This window comes from Antechinus flavipes, chromosome 3, assembly GCF_016432865.1.
Source record: "Antechinus flavipes isolate AdamAnt ecotype Samford, QLD, Australia chromosome 3, AdamAnt_v2, whole genome shotgun sequence".
In the NCBI taxonomy this organism is placed as follows: domain Eukaryota; kingdom Metazoa; phylum Chordata; class Mammalia; order Dasyuromorphia; family Dasyuridae; genus Antechinus; species Antechinus flavipes.
The window spans coordinates 82,649,109-82,667,913 of record NC_067400.1 but is presented as its reverse complement, the minus strand read 5'-3'; the positions used below and the strand labels follow the sequence as shown (position 1 = coordinate 82,667,913).

General features: G+C 33.3%; 1 protein-coding gene across 1 annotated transcript in view; it reads left to right on the top strand.

Moving 5' to 3' along the window:
* BMPR2 (bone morphogenetic protein receptor type 2) overlaps positions 1-18,805 on the top strand; it is a 202,134-nt gene that overhangs the window by 161,927 nt on the left and 21,402 nt on the right. Inside the window, exons 5-9 of the mRNA XM_051983764.1 lie at positions 423-514; positions 1,967-2,197; positions 3,281-3,395; positions 16,827-16,987; positions 18,082-18,229. Of these exons, the coding sequence (XP_051839724.1) occupies positions 423-514; positions 1,967-2,197; positions 3,281-3,395; positions 16,827-16,987; positions 18,082-18,229 (747 nt within the window). The remainder of the gene's footprint in view (positions 1-422; positions 515-1,966; positions 2,198-3,280; positions 3,396-16,826; positions 16,988-18,081; positions 18,230-18,805) is intronic.

Genomic DNA, 18,805 nt, shown 5'->3' with positions numbered 1-18,805 from the left:
GATTTAAAAAGTTACAACCCATTTCAGTGGAGTTTCAGGACTTTGCTAATTTAGATTCATCATGTAGACCCACTCAGTTCAATTTGATATGAAATTTCTTAAGCAACTGTTGCATACCAACCACTGTTATAGTCACTAGGATATAAATACCAAAGCCAACAGGTCTCTGATCTCCTGAAGCTTATTTTACTGAGAATTTAAAGGTTTTTTTGGATTTTGTATTGCAATTTATTGGGGGGAACCATTTTACTAGAACTCAACTCACATAATAGCTACCCAAATTACCTTTGCCTAACTGATATATTAGCTCTCATTTTTGCTTCTGTAGACTTTATTAAAGACACTTCTCTCCTTCCTTTAAAAAAGAAAAAGGATAGATTTATTGTTTTAGGCCTTAATAGGAGTCCTATGTTTGCCTACAGGGGATCGTAAGCAAGGTCTTCACAGTATGAACATGATGGAAGCAGCAACCTCCGAGCCCTCTCTGGACCTAGATAATCTAAAACTTCTGGAGGTAAGAATGTTATCAAGGTCATTCTTTTACTATTCTCTCTTAAGAAAAAAAAGACAGAGTCTAATGCCCTTCATTTTATTACATCTTGCATATAGACATAAAGAAATCTCACTTTTTCTGGAAAGTGTTTTCTGATTGTGCTAAGAATGGATTCTTTATCTTGTTAATTCTTATAATAGTTGTTGTTTGTTTATTATTTATCCCGCATTTTACAGTACCTCAATAAGCTCCTAATGGATATTTGACCTGAATATAAAAAGTCCCATCATCTAAAAAATTGGAAAGTATAAAGTACATTACACAGCTGGGGGAAGAAAGCAAATAAAGCATAGAGATAATCATAAAAGTCAAATTAGACAGTTTAAACACTCCAAAAATTTTAAACTATGGGGCAGCTAGGTGGTGCAGTGGATTGAGCACCAACCCTGAAGTTAGGAGGACCTGAGTTCAAATCTGGCCTCAGACACTTAACATTTCCTGGCTGTGTGACCCTGGTCAAGTCACTTAACCTCAATTGCCTCAGCCAAAAAAAATTTTTTTGAACTATGATAAATACTGTGATTACTTTTACATTCTAGAAGGATGGAAAAAGGAAGAGACTGAGCATTTATATAGTGCCTACTATGTGCCAGGCACTTTGCTAAGTATTTTTTACAAATTCTATTTCATTTGACAGAAATATGTGGTACTCAAATAAAATATAAGTATATAAGAGAAGTAGAAATGAGCAAAGCAATAAATGAAGTGTGAAGAAAGAAATTTCTAAGTGAGGATAAACATTTCTTATATATTATCTTAAAGAGTTTTGAAAACTTTTGCTTCATTTATTTTTAATTATCTTTTCAATTTTTGTTTATAAAAAGTGTTCAATTTTTCCTTTATTCTTATACGATAAGATACTTTTGATCCAATATTTATGAGACTTTAAGTAAGTAAGTATGTGTTATCACTATTACTTTTTAACCCTGTCATTAAAAATGAAAATATATATTTAAATATTTCATGATACATGAAAGACATTTCCCATTACTTAAAACTTTTTGTAAGTATCATACATTAATAGTTTAAGATAGATATTCATGAAAACATTTTTTAACTTTCTTAAAAGTTAAAATATTGTTAAAACAATATTTACAATATCGGAGGAAAATATTCACTATAGAATTTTATAAATAAGAAAAATAATTTTGGCTGTTGTGTTTATTATGCAAGACTGGCACAGTTCAGTTGTGAAATGTACATCATGTAATAATATTCTGTGGGATTGGGCAATTGATTCTGTGAAAATCACTCAGCTTTTATATGAGCTTTTAATTGACATTTTAGTTAGCTGCTTACTTATTGGGCATCATTAAAGTAAACAGGAATAAAAGACCTATTTACTTAAATATGTGATTCTTATAACTGTACTCCATTTGAATTACTGCCCTGACTTTATTTAAATATTCACAGCTGATTGGTCGGGGTCGATATGGAGCAGTGTATAAAGGTTCCTTGGATGAGCGTCCAGTGGCTGTAAAAGTATTTTCTTTTACCAATCGTCAAAATTTTATCAATGAGAGGAACATTTATCGAATTCCTCTTATGGATCATGATAACATCGCTCGTTTCATTGTTGGAGATGAAAGATTCACTGCAGATGCAAGAATGGAGTATTTATTAGTGATGGAATATTATCCCAATGTAAGTACTTTATAATAAAAGGAACTGAGAGAGTCCTCTTCTGAGGCATAAAGACACTTATCAGTTTCAGAATTACATACACAATTTATTCTAATTGTCCTTTTACTTTAAAAAAAAGTTTTAAAATTATTTCTTGATAAATGAAATAGAAGATATTGATTAATTACTCCCCCATACTATGTGCTTATATCAAAGAGATGACAACAAAAGTACTTTTTTTTGAGGAATAGTAATATAAAACATGCAAGATTGCAAATTAAATCTTTTAAAAAGAGATATTGACAAGATAATAGGTGAGCCAAAAGTCTCATTTTAGTGTTCTTTATAATAGAACAAATAAGCCTTAAAGGAATTCATCTTACAGAACGAGTTATGGATTTTGAATTCTAGAGGCTGTCTTAGATACTAGTGATATGAGACAATTTAAATGTCAAAGAATACAATCTTCTAGATCCTTCGTGCTCCTACCATAAATTTTACTCTTCTCCCCTCCTCCCTCATTTTTCTAATCACTGTGATCAGGGTGATTTGTTTTCATACTTGCCTCGGTTTTTATGGATGATTAGCCATTGTAGTGAATACAGTTTTCTCCTTTTTGTTTCTAAGTCCATTGAAAATAGTCAATTATGTGAAAAATAAGTGCAGCACACATGTTATCAGTAAAAAAAGAAAGAAAGAAAAGAAATAGAATGTTCCAAGAAACTACTTCCCATTTCTTTAGTCACTTTTCCCATTAATGCCTTTTATGGCATTACCATTATAATATGGTTTTAGAAATGCTTCAGTTCAGTAGAGATAACAAAACCTCTTCTTCCCATTGTTTCTGTGTGATCTTTTTTAATAGGCTCTTCAACTTCCATTCCTTTATGATGTGCTTTAAAAAAAAAAAAAAGAAATGTTTAAGAATAAATGCTCCTTTATCTTTTATCTTTATGTTATAAAACTTTACAGCTATTGAGCTGATTTTGATATAAAAAATATTGACAAAATCAAATCTAGAAACCCTGCTTGAGGCAGATCTTTTAAAATCAATATTTACTTATGGTAACAGAATTAATTTTACTGTATCTATTTTCTATTAAGGGTTCTTTGTGCAAGTATTTGAGTCTTCATACCAGTGACTGGGTAAGCTCTTGTCGGCTGGCACATTCTGTTACTAGAGGCCTGGCATACCTTCATACAGAATTACCAAGAGGAGGTAAGAAAAGGAGTTGACATGGTTTTTAGAGAGGAAAAAAATTATCAAATCACAATTTTTAAATAAATTTAAGGGAATTTTAAAAATTCAAAAAGATGCATGCTTAACTATGTGATGAAATGTGTTTGATGTTATCTATTGTTTCTACAAATTTAGCACTCTCAAAAACACAAGACATATATTGTGTAAATCTCCAAATTTACTTGAGGGGGGAATAAAGAAATTTCAACAAAATAATAATAGAGGATCTACATGGTACAGTGGATAGGGGACCAGCCTTAAAATTTAGAAAACCCAAATTCAGTCTGAAGTCCTGCATCTGACCTGTACTCATGTGACTATGGCCCAGTGACCCAGGCAGCTCTATAGCTACATATGAGTTTATAGTTAACATTAGCAGGAGATTCCACATATGAGTTTTCTGCTCAGGAGAAATCATAGGTTCCACTTAGAAAGGTTGGGGGGAAGAATAATACTAATGTGTTTGTTCTCTGTAAATATTTTCTAAATATTAGAAAGGATCATGCTCTTTGTTGATGATGTTCAGTTATCATTATTATATTGGCTGTCTTGTTCTGCTGACCTAAGTTTGCATCTCATCATGTAGATGATTTTCTGTTGGTTTTTTTTTTTATTGTTCATAGGCATTTTTCTCATCTCAATAATAGTACATTACATTGATATGTCCTGATTTATTTGTTCAACCACTCACTGTTGGCAGAGTAGTGAGCAAATTTTTTTTTTTGCTACAATACATCAAGCAGCTATGAATATTTTTATAAAGATAGAACCTTTTCTTCTTTTAGTTATCTTTAATAAACAATGTCAGCCAATTCCAATAGAGTTGGGATGGAAAATACCACCTGAATTCAGAGGGAGAACTGGATACTGAATATAGATCAAAGCATAGCATTTTCATCTTTTACTTGTTTGCTTTTTCTTTCTCATGGTTTTTTCCCTTTTGTTCTGATTTTTCTTTCACAATGTGACAAATATGGAAATATATTTAAAATGATTGTACATGTATAACCTATATCAGATTGCTTGCTGTCTCGGGGAAAGGGGAAGGTGAGAGAAGAAGAAAAAAATTTGGAACTCAAAATCTTACAAAAATGAATCTCGAAAACTATCTTTACTTGTCAAAGAGTAGGAGCAGTTTTATAATTGTTATTTTGCTAGATAGTATAGATTATTTGTAGAGGAATCTATAGCCCCATGAACAATACAATAAATAATAACTGTGAATTCCAAGAGATGGCTTTATGAAAAAAGATAAACAATTGTATATTCTTGATGATTTTTTGCCTTAAGATTTCAAATTTTTAAGTGGATTTTTTTTCATGGTTTAATAGTAATGAATTCACTTTCTAGGTGTTAGACATTTTATCTTTTATCTGCTCCAAAATCATTATTGGTACATTTCTAAAAATACAAAATATGAAGAAACAGAAATAATATAAAATAAAGAAATGGAATTAGTAATATTGTGTGTAGTGATTTTCCAAAGATACTTTAGACATCTTTATTGAATTCCTATTTAATCTTTGGTCCAGTTCATTGTTTCTCTGCATTGTTGGGCCAACTAAATGAACTCTATTTATACCAAATATTAACCTCTTTGATTAAAAAGTTTTCTTTTGTAAAAAAACATTTTAATAATAGCTTTTTATTTTCAAAATACATGCAAGATAGATGTCAACATTCACCCTTGAAAAAGTTTGTGTTTTAAATTTTTCTCTCTTTCTCTCAGCCTCTCCCCCACAGGCAAGTAATCCAATATATGTTAAACTTGTGCAGTTTTTTTATACATATTTCCAATTATCATGTTGCATAAGAAAAAAATCAGATCAAAAAGGGGAAAAATAAGAAAGAAAGAAAAAAAGGAAGCAAACAGTAAAAAAAGATGAAAAAAACTGCATTGTGATCCACATTCAGCCCCCATAGTTCTCTTCTGGATGCAGCTGGCTCTCTCTATACTTGATAGTTTTCTTAGCATAATCAATCAATACACATTCTTTATCTCCTTTACTTTTCCAGTATAGTTAGTTAGGTTTAAATCTTCTAAGACTTGTTATAATCAGAATAATGACCTAAAAATAAGAGCATTTTAAACACCTTACCATCTAAAGTAGGTTAGAGAAATAGAAAGAAAACAAATATAGGTATATATATGCACATGTATTATGTATTCTGTATGTACATGCTTAATTTATATGATTGGAACTATTTCTCTCTTCATAGATGAAACTTTTTATATATACAAAAAGGGTAACTTGAAGGAATTTTTTTCTTATAGTTTATCCTTTATATTTATCAAGTTTTGTCACCCATTATGTCATGTGAAAACAAACTGTCACCTACTTCATTTTTTCTTCAATTTCTCATAAACAAAGGTTTGAAGGTACAGTTTTTAAAATCAGATAAATAGAAAAAGGTATAAAAGTCACTAGGGAGCAAAGTAGTTATTCTTATAGGAAAAATAATGTGTCTACAAAAAGAGATTTGGAAGTAATATATTAAAGAGGCAATACATTAAGTTTTGCACTTAATCTTGCTAAGTTTTTAATCAAAGTCCATTAAGAAAGTAGAATTTAGTTAGGGCAGCAGCTAATTCCCCAGCATTTTGCCCCTCTCTCCATAGAGGCCAGATCATTGTGAGATTACCCTCTGGGCTGTGAATCTCTCATAGAGAAATAAATCTGGCACCTTGTCCTGGGTATGTTGGCATTCCCTGAAACCACTTCAATAATGCCTCTGCTAACAGTAAAAGACTCATATCAAACTGGATTCCTGACCAGCCCTTAAGGAAACAGAAGTCCTTCCCAACCTCCCACAAGGCTTGTTTGGGTGCTAGAATTCTCACCAGAGAGTCTGGTACCTGCCTCTATGGTGTCCATAGCTCCAAGCCTTAATAATCTGTGCAGGTATCTGAGTAACATTATTGCCCCACTGGATAACAGGTATAGTTTGGTGTTTACTGTGCAAATTGGCTTTTTTGCTTGTTTATCTGAGATAGAAAATAAAGTATAGCTTCTCATGCTGTGAACTTCATCACCTTGACTTTCTGTACACCCTAGGTGACTTAATTCTGTAGCTTATGTTTGGACATCAAGACAGAATCCAAATCTGTGATTGCATTGGTGTTGGGAACTCCTTGTAGAGGAAACTTCTTTCAGTGCAAGTCAACATCTTCCTTTTCAGCAGGTCATAGACAGTTACCTAGAATATTGAGAATTTGTGACTTCACTCAGGACTTTGCTTAAAATTCGTTTTTCTGGATTTTGTTTTATCTTGGTATTTTCCTATGGCCTCATCTTCTGAAAACATTATTGGTTTTTGTTAGTACATCTTTGACATATTTGTTTACACATTGCTTCAAAAAAAACCCATTTACTCACAGATATCTCTGAATTCTTCCTGCTATGACACTTCTTGTTTTAAACTTTCTTAAGCATCCCTCTTCCTTAAAGAATTTTCTTGACATGTGATAACCAAACAATTTGCCTTTTTAGCATCTCTGATCCCGATGTACAATTTTGATGTAAAGATTTCTTAGACCTTTTACATCATTTTGTTGTTACTATAAGGCAATTGATAGTTTATATTGAATCATTTATCTTGAGTAGCTGTCTGGACATTGTCTATGTCCCTAGTCATCACTGTCTATGTCCAGACATACCAACTTGATGCTTTTGTCTTAGCTCTCTACTTTTGTAATGAGCTGTGCTACGAGGATTGTTGATTTTCTTCACCACATCCAGGCCTCTCCAAACACACCTCTTCTCTTTGCAACAGCAGTTTGTAGTGTATTTTTAATAACAGAAGTTTTTAGTCCGTTTCATGGTGCTCTGTCAGTGCAAGCTCAGCATGTTGAGTTTTCATCACAAGCTCAGGCTGAAACAGCCTCATTGTATCAGATGGAGAGGTACATTTAGTGGTGTTTGGGACTATTCCCTTTGGCCAGTAGTTATCAGTCAATCAATGTTGTCAGTGCTTTGCTTTTTATCCAAACTGCTTTGTGTCAGAATGAATAGAGACCTGGGCTTGAAATCAGGAAGGTCTGACTTTGAGTCTTGTTCAGAAACTTCCTCATGCAACTCTGGGCAAGGTATTTTGCTTCTTAAAACCTGTTTCCTCATTTGTGCAATGAGGATTATAATAGCATCTAACTCACTAGATTGTTATGGGGAACAAATGAGATAATGTATAGAAAGTCCTTTATAAATCGTAAAATGCTCTATACACATGAGATATCGTGATGGGACTGATGTTATGGCCTTTTGAAGTTTGAATTTTATTCTGCTATTGTTAAAAAAAAAAAAAAGCTTGTGTGTATTTTGATAGCATAGAATGTTTGACATGAGTATCTTTATGAGAATTATACAAGAAAATACAGTGATTTAAGGAGTCTTACTTAGTGTATTTGTTTAATATCCAGAAATAACTTTGTTTACTCACCTATGAGGTGGCATAAAGATTAGAATAATTGCTTGAAATTTATTTTACTTGGAATTTTTTGGAGCATTTGGTCTTATAGTTTTCTTTTGGCATACTTTTAATTCACCAAATATTAAATGTGTGCATATTACTGTACTAAGCATTAGGGATTTTTAGGAGTAGTCAGGATGCTTGGGCTTTGCATTAATTCGTGTAGGGAACCATGATAAATGGCTATCATTGCAGACCTGCAACAGTTCTATAGTTGTATAGTCTTAGAGAGTTACCTCAGTTTCCTTAGTCAAATTAATAATTCATATTAATCATAATATTTTCATTTTGTTTGTGATTAGTTAAATCACCAGATGGTTACCAGGACAATTTGGTGGTTGTTCAATTTCTGGGCACAGCATAAATGGGCATTTGAATCATTAATAACAACAATAAATGTGATTTAGCACTATTGATTAGAGAAATACAAATTAAAACAACTCTGAGTTATCACTTCACACTTCTCAGATCAGCTAAGATGACAGGAAAATGTAATGCTAAATATTGGAGGGGATGTGGGAAAACTGGAACACTAAGGCATTGTTGATAGAATTGTGAGCTGTTCCAGCCATATTAGAGAACAATTTGGAACTATCTCTAAAGGGCTATAAATCTGTTTGATCCAGCAGTCTCATTATTGGGTCTGTATCCCAAAATGATAACAAAAGGGGGAAAATGACCCACATGTACAAAAATGTCCTTCAAATTACTTCTGTCACAATTCCTCTCATTGGGAGGAATGCTGGGCTACATAACCATATACAGCATGATTTTGAGGTCTTATACCATCTTGGTTGCCTTCCTTTGAATATACTCCAGTTTATTAGTGTGTGTCCTAATATGCATTATAATGAAACTATATATGATAGTCCAGATGTAGGTAGCTTGGATGAGCTGAGTACAGACAAACAAGCATACCTAATCTTGACTACTATTCTTTCATTCATTTATGCAAAAGCATTTATTAGACATTGAGATTATCTTTCTTGGTTTCAGTTTAATATTGTCAACTCAGTTGGATTTGCTTAAGTTCACACAAAAAACCCCTAGAACTTTTAAAACAAATCTCTGTAACCATACTTATTCCATTTTGTACTCAAAGGTTTTTGTTGTTGTTCTTTTTTGAACAACAAAAAAAAAAGTTTGACTTTTTTTAATGTGTATCTCTATTAAATTTCAGTTTATTTCATTTAGCCCAGTGCTCTAGTCTATGGAGATCACTTTATATCCTTCTTCTGATATCTAACATGTCAGTTACTTTGCTATGTTGTGTCATGCTTTTGTATGTATACAGTTAATTAGCACACATTCTATGATAGACCCCCTAAGCTGATATAGAATTATTAATGATTATTCTTTAAGTCTAGCCTTTCATTCAGTTTTAAATCTACCTAAATATACTATTTATTTAGCTCATATTTCTCTAGATTTCTATAATAATAGCATTTGTAAAATGATATGCTAAACTCTAGATAAGTTATATCTGCATAATTACCCTGTGCAAGTTTAGTAGTCTGGAGTGATCAGATGAAGCAATATTGAAGATCAGGTTTTTTCCTAGATATTCACCTACTATATTTTTAATAAATACTTTCAAGAATTTTGCCAAAGTCAGGCCCCAGACCTAAAATTTGAAGACTATATTCTCCTTCCTTTTATCAAAAATTTAGTACATTTACCTTTTCCAGTTTTATAGTACCTCTCCCATTCTTTGTGATCTTTCAAAGAAGTCTGTCACACTTAACTGTTCATTCATTATCTGAAGACACAGTTTGCCTAATCCTTTTGACTCTTGATTTGACTCTTGAAGGGCAAATGGGGAATCATTAATTCTCTCCATATTTACCTTGGGTGTCACCTGCCTATTTGATTCTCTTCTTTCAGGAGCAACTAGGTGGCATAGTGGATAGAGTACCAGACCTGAAGTCAGGAGGACCCGAGTTTAAATCTGGCCTCAGACACTTTCAGCAAGTCATTTAACCCCAATTGCCTCACACACAAAAAAAAAAAAAAAGAAGAAGAAGAAGAAAAAAAAGTCAGAAATAGCTCATGGAAAAAAGTATATGGATGAAATTGATTCTCTTTTTTTAGTTCAAAGGTATTCTCCTTTGTCAGTAAAACAGAAGCAGAATAAGAGTTGGGTATCTCTTCTGTCTCTATCATCACGCTGTCCATCCTAAGCAGGGACCCTCTCCTTTCGTGGATCCCCCTATGTGTCTCAGTATAATTTTTGTAAATGCCATAGCCTAACATTCTGAGATTTTAGTACTCCTGATGGTAACTTAAAAAAAAAATTATCATATTAATCCTTTTTTTTTGGTTTTGGTTTTGGTTTTACATCATGATCATTTTTGGATACACTTGCTCCACAGGATCACATCTTTCCTCATTTTCACTCTGAATTAAACACCTCCTTGGAACAAAGCAAAAATATAGTTAAGTAAAACAACCAACACAGTTACCAGGTATGACAATAGAGACAAGATTTTGCCTGAGTAAATCCCTCCCTTCTCAACAACACAAAGGAGGAGATAAGTTTTCTTATCTGTTTTCTGGAACTACTGTTGATTTTTAACCTCTTCCAAGTTTTATTTTCTCTTAGTAATCTGTTCATTTACTTTCTGTCGTAACTATTATGTATATTCTTCTGGTTCTATTTATCATTCTTAGTCACTTCAGATAAATCTTAACATTTCTAAATTAATCATATTTGGCATTTCTTGCTGAACGATATTATATTCATATGCCAGTTTGTTCATCATTCACTAGGTGATAGGCCTAATGTGTTTCCAGCTCTCACAAAAAGTAGTTACAAATATTTTGTATTCTCTCATCTGTTCTTCCCCAAAAGAGATGTGCCACAGTCATGTGAGGAAGTTGGAAACCAATGAAATAGCCAATAGCTTCTAGGACTGGAAAAGCATCAGTTTCTCTTATTAAAATAATTTTTATTTATATAACTGTTATATCATCTTTATTTGTAAATGTGTTTTTTACTTTTCCTATTGAGTTATCTCTTGTAACAAAAATAAATAAAAGCAAGCCTATAAACCCCCTCCAAAAAAGTATTTTGCTGTGTATCCTAGATTTTTATCCTTTGTCTTTAACCTTCTTGTAATATGTGATCAATAATAGACTCGTTCAGTCACCTGATATCGCTTAGATTAAGACCTTGTCATACTTGTGTTTTCAACCTTTGTTTCCTTTCTTTGCTTCTTCCATCTTTTATACAAATCTTTAAAAAAAATTTCTACTGGGGCAGCTGGATGGCACAGTGGATAGAGCACCAGCCCTGAAGTCAGGAGGACCTGAGTTCAAATCTGGTCTCAGACACTTAACACTTCCTAGCTGTGTGACCCTGGGGCAAGTCACTTAACCCCCAGTTGCCTGGGGGGGTGGGGGGGAAGAGATAGGGGATTAAAATTTTTTTCCTATTTTTCAATTAATAAGTATTTTTCTCTCTCCCATCTCCCCTCAATGAAAAAAGTGAAATAAAATCAAATCTCTTACAACAAGTATTTGTAGCCAAGCAGAACAGTTGTCCCTGTGCTGGTTTAGTAACAGTAACCAAAAGAAAAAAAGAAAAAAGAAAAAGAAAGTTGCATGGAGTGACTAAATAAAAGAGTGCTAAAGAATAATTCCGTTGTAAGGCTTTACATGTTTTGTATTAAACTACAATTTATTCATTTTAGTCCAGTGTTCTAGTCTACAGAAGTCACTTTGTATCCTTCCTCTCCCATTTAATGTTAGTTATGTTGTGTCACGCATTTGTGTGTGTTAACAAAGTTAATGAATGAAGCATGTACCCTCTATTATAGGGCTAAGTATACATTCTGTTGTTATTGTATAAATTGTTCTCCTGGTTCTGCTTACTTCAGACCATATAAGTTTTCCCAGATTTCTCAGAAACTGAACCTTTTATTACTTCTTATGACACAATAATATTCCATTTAATTCACATACCATATTTTTGTTCTGCCAGTCATTGGGTACCCCCTTAGTTTCAAGTTCTTTGCCACTACCAAAAAAACAAGCAAACCCCATTATAAAAATTTTTGTACTAATGAATACTAATTAATTATTACTAATTAACTAATTTTATTTTTCCACCTTCTTTGGAATACACATATATGTGAGTATGTATATGTATTTGTATTACATACACACACTAATTCCCATCTTATTAGAATTATTTATAAGAAACTTTCTTCAGAATTTCATTATTGAGAACTTTCCAGCATTTCTAAGTTAACTTCTTCTATAGACTTTTTGGTCTTGAGAATCTAATTATCTTTTCTTTTATTCTCTTTGAAATTTATTCTCCCAAAATTTGATTAGGGTGCATGTTAGACTATGCCTAGCTATCATTTCACTATTTATCATAGACTCAAGATATTACTATTTTCACAATCACCACAAAGTTGTCATGCTCCTATTATTTCTTTTCTAAAAATTGAAAATTGTTTCCAGATTAAGTTTCCCATTTGTGGGAAAGGTCCCGCTACCTTTTAAGAATAAAATTAAAACGAAAGCAAGTTAAAAGGTTATTTGTAGATGTACTTTTTTGCCTATTTTAATTTAATATTTTGTTTTTCCCTAATTACATATAAAAACAATTTTGGATATTCATTTCAAAATATTTTTGAGTTTTAAATTCTCTTCATTTCCTCCCCGTTGCATTGAGAATTCGTAGAATTTGATATAGCTTGTACATATACATTTGTGTAAAACAAAAAACAAACAAAAAAATTAGCCATGTTGTAAAAAAACCCCAAGAAAAATAAAAAGTGTGCTTCAGTCTGTATTCAGACTTTCTTCTTCTCTGAAAGTGATCATTGTATTGTTGAAAATAGCTAAGTCATTTTCATGTTTTACTGTATACAGTGTTTTCCTGGTTCGACTGAATTCACTTTATATTAGTATAAGTCTTTCCAGAGTTTTCTGAGTCAAGGATAACACATAGGTTCTTAGACTGGGAAGTGAAATGTTGATGGTGTCCTTTTCACTAATAGGAACGTTAGAATGGGGAGGAGGAGAAATTTTGAATGTTATGCCATCCCAGATCGGTATTTCCATTGTAAGTCTCTCTATGAATTTGCCTTCTCAAATTAGGGTCTCCAGATCATCTTGCTTGTTACCCATAACTTGTACATATCCATGCCTTTGCACAGAATATCCCAGCTCTTATCTGGCTCTTAGAATACCGTTTTTCTTCCAAGGTCAGTTCAATCCTAACTTTTAAAATGAGGCTCTTCCAGAACTTTCCATCTTTGAGGACACCTCTGCCCCACTAAATTCTATTTATTTTTGTTTCTAATAACTTTTTAGTAGAGTCTCTGGGGTTCTCTAAGTATACCATCATATCATCAGCAAAGAGTGATAATTTGGTTTCCTCATTGCCTATTCTTATTCCTTTAATTTCTTTCTCAACTCTTATTGCCAAAGCTAGCATTTCTAATACAATATTAAATAGTAACAGTGATAGTGGGCAACCTTGTTTCACTCCTGATCTTATTGGGAATGCTTGCAGTTTGTCCCCATTACATATGATGCTTATTGCTGGTTTTAAATAGATGCTACTGATTATTTTAAGGAAAAGTCTATTTATTCCTATGCTCTCAAGAGTTTTTAATAGGAATGGATGTTGGATTTTATCAAATGTTTTTTCTGCATTTGTTGAGATGTTCATATGGTTTTTGTTAATTTGAATATTAATATGGCCAATTATGCTGATAGTTTTCCTAATATTGAACCAGTCCTGCCTTCCTTGTATAAATCCTACTTGATCATGGTGTATTATTCTGCGGATGATTTTCTGTAGTCTTTTTGCTAATATCTTATTTAAGATTTTAGCATCAATATTCATTAGGGAGATTGGTCTATAATTTTCTTTCTCTGTTTTCAACCTACCTGGTTTAGGTATCAGTACTATGTCTGTGTCATAAAAGGAATTTGGTAGGACTCCTTCATTCCCTATTTTTTCAAATAGTTTATAAAGCATTGGGGCTAATTGTTCTTTGAATGTTTGGTAGAATTCATGTGTAAATCCATCTGGTCCCGGGGATTTTTTTTAGGGAGTTGATTAATAGCTTGTTCTATTTCTTTTTCTGAAATGGGACTATTTAAGCAATTTACTTCCTCCTCTGATAATCTGGGAAGCCTATATTTTTGGAGGTAGTCATCCATTTTGCTTAGGTTATCAAATTTATTGGCATAAAGTTGGGCAAAGTAACCCCTTATTATTTCTTTAATTTCCTCTTCATTGGTGGAAAGTTCTCCCTTTTCATTTTTAAGACTACTAATTTGATTTCCCTCTCTCCTTTTTCTAATCAGATTTACCAAAGGTTTATCAATTTTATTGGTTTTTTCATAAAACCAACTCTTAGTTTTGTTTATTAGTTCAATAGTTTTTTTACTTTCTATATTATTAATTTCTCCTTTTAATTTAGAATTTCAAGTTTAGTAATTGATTGGGGGTTTTTAATTTGGTCTTTTTCTAGCTTTTTAAGTTGCAGGTCCAATTCATTGATCTTCTTTTTCTCTATTTTATTCAAGTAAGCCTCTAAGGATATAAAATTTCCTCTTATTACCGCTTTGGCTGCATCCCATAAATTTTGGTATGATGTCTCACTGTTGTCATTATCTTGAGTGAAATTATTAATTGTGTCTATAATTTGCTGTTTCACCCAATCATTCTTTAAGATGACATTATTTAGTTTCCAATTACTTTTTTTTTTTAACTTCTTTTTGTATATGTCCAATTGAGTTGTTTTGCTCTGTGGAATTTTTTTCCATTTCACTAATTTTTTTTTTAGTGAGTTATTTTCTTTTTCCAATTCACAAATTCTGTTTCCCTGCACTTCTTGGGAGTTTTTTACCTTTTCCAATTCACATTTCAGGAAGTTGTTTTCTTTTTCCACTTTATCAAATTTTTCTTTTAGTGAGTTATGTGCCTTTTCTGTACTCTCTTGCATAGCTTCTCTTTCCTTTCCCCATTTCTCTTCTAGCTCTCTTTTAAGGTTTTTAATAGTCTGTTCTAGGAGAGCCTTTTGTATTGGGGACCAACAATTGTCTGGAGACTGTCTGCTATTAGTCTCTTCAGGGTTGAGAAACTGTTCTCTTTCTGTGTAGAAACTATCAATTGTTCTTTTGATTTTTTCCCTCATTTTGTTAAAGCCTGTAAGGTCTGCCTTCAGAGCCAGGAGATTACCAGCTTCCTCTGCAGAGCAGTGAAAGGTATACGGATGGGTAGCTGTCCTGCCAACTGGCTACAAAAAGCAGCGAGGTACTGGAATGCTCTGGGAAAGAGTTCCCCACCTGAAAGTAACTCAGGCCTGCAGGGCCAGGCTGGGAAAGTGCCCATCAGAGAACCCCAGCTATGTGAGATAACGACTGCCCTGGGGCTAGATGCTGAGCAGTGAGAGTTTCACTGCCCCAAGCCAAACCCTGCCCTGGGGCTATGGGTATTAGCAGCTGAGCAGTGAATGGATTTGCAGGAAGGTGGGAAGCACAGTCTGCTGGGGAAGTTCTACTGCCCCAGGCCGAGCCCCCCACTGTGCCGATTAGAGGCTGCCTAGGCTGTGCCCTCCTACCATGCAGATTTGTAACTGCCCCCAAAAGCCCCTGCCCGGCTGCCTTACAATCTGCCTGAGTCACTTCTGGGTTTGAGGGGTTACAGCCAGATCTCGTTAGATTCTGGCCTTTTTTAGAGGACCCTCTGTTTTAGGCGTTAATTTCTCTGCCAGTTTACTGCTTTATAGTCAAGGCAGAGCAGTTAGCCGATAGCAGAGTATCTCTATAACTTCTCTAGCCACAGAGGTCACCCCAGCCCCTAGTCTGCTCGCTGCCTGTGCTAGTCTGTTCCTGGCCCCTCAGGACAAACCTTTCCTGGCGATCTTCCAGATTGACTTCTGTTGGTAAATTGTAGTGCTTCTAATCTTCATGAACTTAAGCAGTGAAGAGTTATTTTTGAGGCTGAGTTAAATAGTTGGTTATAAGGGGTATGAGAGGAGTTTAGAGAGTCGTGTGTGCCTGCTCCGCCATCTTGGCTCCAATTCTATTTATTTTTGTAAGGGACCTCAGAAGTCATTTAAACATATTCTTCATTATTCCTAGAACTAGGAATTTATTTTGTAATATATTTATATGTTTATATGTGTGTGTATATGTGTCTGCATGTTGTCTCCTCCAATAGAATGTAAGCTTCTTGAGAGCAGATCTATTTGGTTTTTATTGCTGCCACATTAAGTACTTTATAAATGCTTTTTTTATTGATTGTGCAGTGATCTCTGAGGCCAGAGGGTTTATTTTTCTGCCTTCTATCTCCTTTGATTTATATCTAGCATTATTTTTCCTGTAATGTATCCCTTTGTGGATATCTGGCTTGGGGCGTGCGTGTGTGTGTGTGTGTGTGTGTGTGTGTGTGTATAGACAGTCTTTCCTCTCCCATCCCCAATTCCTCACCCTTTAGTTTTCACTCTTAAAGACCTTTGGATTGGACTTATGATTTCATTGCAGGGGGTTTAAAAAAATTTTTTTTTGTATTATAGGAACCATTATAGTGTTTTAAATTGTTATTCTTATCAAGCTAATATTTTCATTTTTAAAAAATCTTCTTCCTCTGTCTCTCAACTACCATTGCCACACTCAGGAGGGAAAACTTTAGCAAAATGGTTTTGAAATTAATAAGGAACACATTAGCTATTAGTTTCACCAAAAGAGTTTATATTTAATTAATGCTTCCTATGCAAGTCGGTGTGACTAATTAATCGGTGATTAATGAATTGAGAAAATGATTACTTGTATTATCTTTTTTATTAATAAAAATTGATGGGTTAGAAAATAATAGCCATCTATATTTGTATTATCTACTTATCAACATGCTATTTTTGTTTTCTATAAAGCTTTTCAGATATTAATAAGCATTTGAAATTATCCAAACAGATCATTACAAACCTGCAATTTCTCATCGAGATTTAAACAGCCGAAATGTTCTTGTAAAGAATGATGGAACCTGTGTCATTAGTGACTTTGGATTGTCCATGAGGCTAACTGGAAATAGACTTGTCCGCCCTGGGGAAGAGGACAATGCAGCAATAAGTGAGGTGAGCTTATTTGATATATATGCCAAAATGAGACATTCAGACATAGTAGCTTGCTGAAAAAAAGTTTCTTATATTCACTGTACCATCAGCCCTTGTGTATTTATTACATCACTAATGTTATTAATGGGATTTTTTTTTTTAATCTTAGTAGTAATCAGTATTCTTTAAGCACATTACAGCTTTTGGCAGCTATTGACTTAACCAGCTAAATTTCTTTTGGAAATCATTGTTATGTCAATGCAAGTATAGACAGAAGTATAGACAAGTATAGAAGAGAAGAATAGACAATATTTTGGAACAGTTTTGATTTAGAGTTCATGTTCTAATATTTTGCTTGCTTGTTTTCATTTTGAAAGATGGCAAACATAGGACTACTAGTCACTATTAATATTTTCTAATTAATAATAATGATTCTTTCCAAAGAGGTATGCCCCAAGGAAATAGAGCATAAGGGAATCTTATCTCTGCTAACACCTATCATCTATCACAGATAGTCCTTCTGGCCCTCTTTTGATAGGATTTGGAAGATGTGTTTTAAAATAATTCTCCTAAATCTATTGTGATCATCCCTGACCCTGGGCATATGTGTTTAAGACTTAAGTTCATGCATTTTAGAATTGAAAGGGACCTCAGATCATTTAAACTTGTTCTTCATAATTCCCAGAACTAGAAAGGAAAAGCCAACACATTTTCATCCCAGAATATATGTAAAAATTATGAGCTGTATTGGAATTGTACTCTCAGTTAAGTATGTATTAGGAATTAAGGAGTAAATAAATGGGATGGAAAAGTTTATTGTGCTTCTTATTGAATAGAAATTAATAATTATATGAAGGACAATAACAAACATTATAGAGGTACTAAAATTAATGCTAAAGATTGAGCTTTTAGTGATCGTTTTTCTAAGATATTTATTTTATTATCAGTACATAAAAGATGGACATTTTATAGATAGAAAATGGAGACACCAAAATTAAATGATTGTTTTGAATTTAGGTAACAATAATATGTCTCAAGTTCAGATCTTCTAGTTGGTGTTTTTATCCACTAGAATATGTAATAATATCAGAAAATAACCTATTTTGTTTTATTAGGTTGGCACAATCCGATACATGGCACCCGAAGTGCTAGAAGGAGCAGTTAATCTGAGGGACTGTGAATCTGCTCTAAAACAAGTAGACATGTATGCACTTGGCCTAATCTACTGGGAAATATTTATGAGATGTACTGACCTCTTTCCAGGTAAGGGGAAAAATGCTAATGAAAGTTTGAAAATGTATCAGCTTTGTGTTACTATCTAATATCTTTGTTGATTGAATCTGTTTGCCAGAATCATTTGAATTTTGTTTTATTCTTTAGTCCATTGCCATCTAGTGTTTAAAAATAATATTAACAGACATTTTTTCCATAGGAAAGGTTACTGCAAAGCTATAGAGTCTACTCTGTGTATGAGTTGACTTCTGAATGAAAAGTATATAATTATCCTATTCTATCTGACTTGGACTAATCACTTCTTTTATGAATCTTTCCAATATTTGAATTAAATTGCTGAATTTACCAAACAGGAAATTAAAAACAATGTGTTTCTCGTTGAGAATGCTCATTCTTGGAATTGTCTGCCAATGCTGGTCTGATCAAACCTCTGTCCTTTCAAAGTACTTAACTTGAGGTGGCCAAGAGAGGTTAGAGTTGTTTCACTCCTGGAGATTTTTTTCTCATCATTCAGTCATTCACCAAATAAGTATTGATTGCCTGCTTTGTGCACAGCACTGTATTAAAGGCTAAAGGGAGTTCAAATCCAATAGGTGAAATAGAATA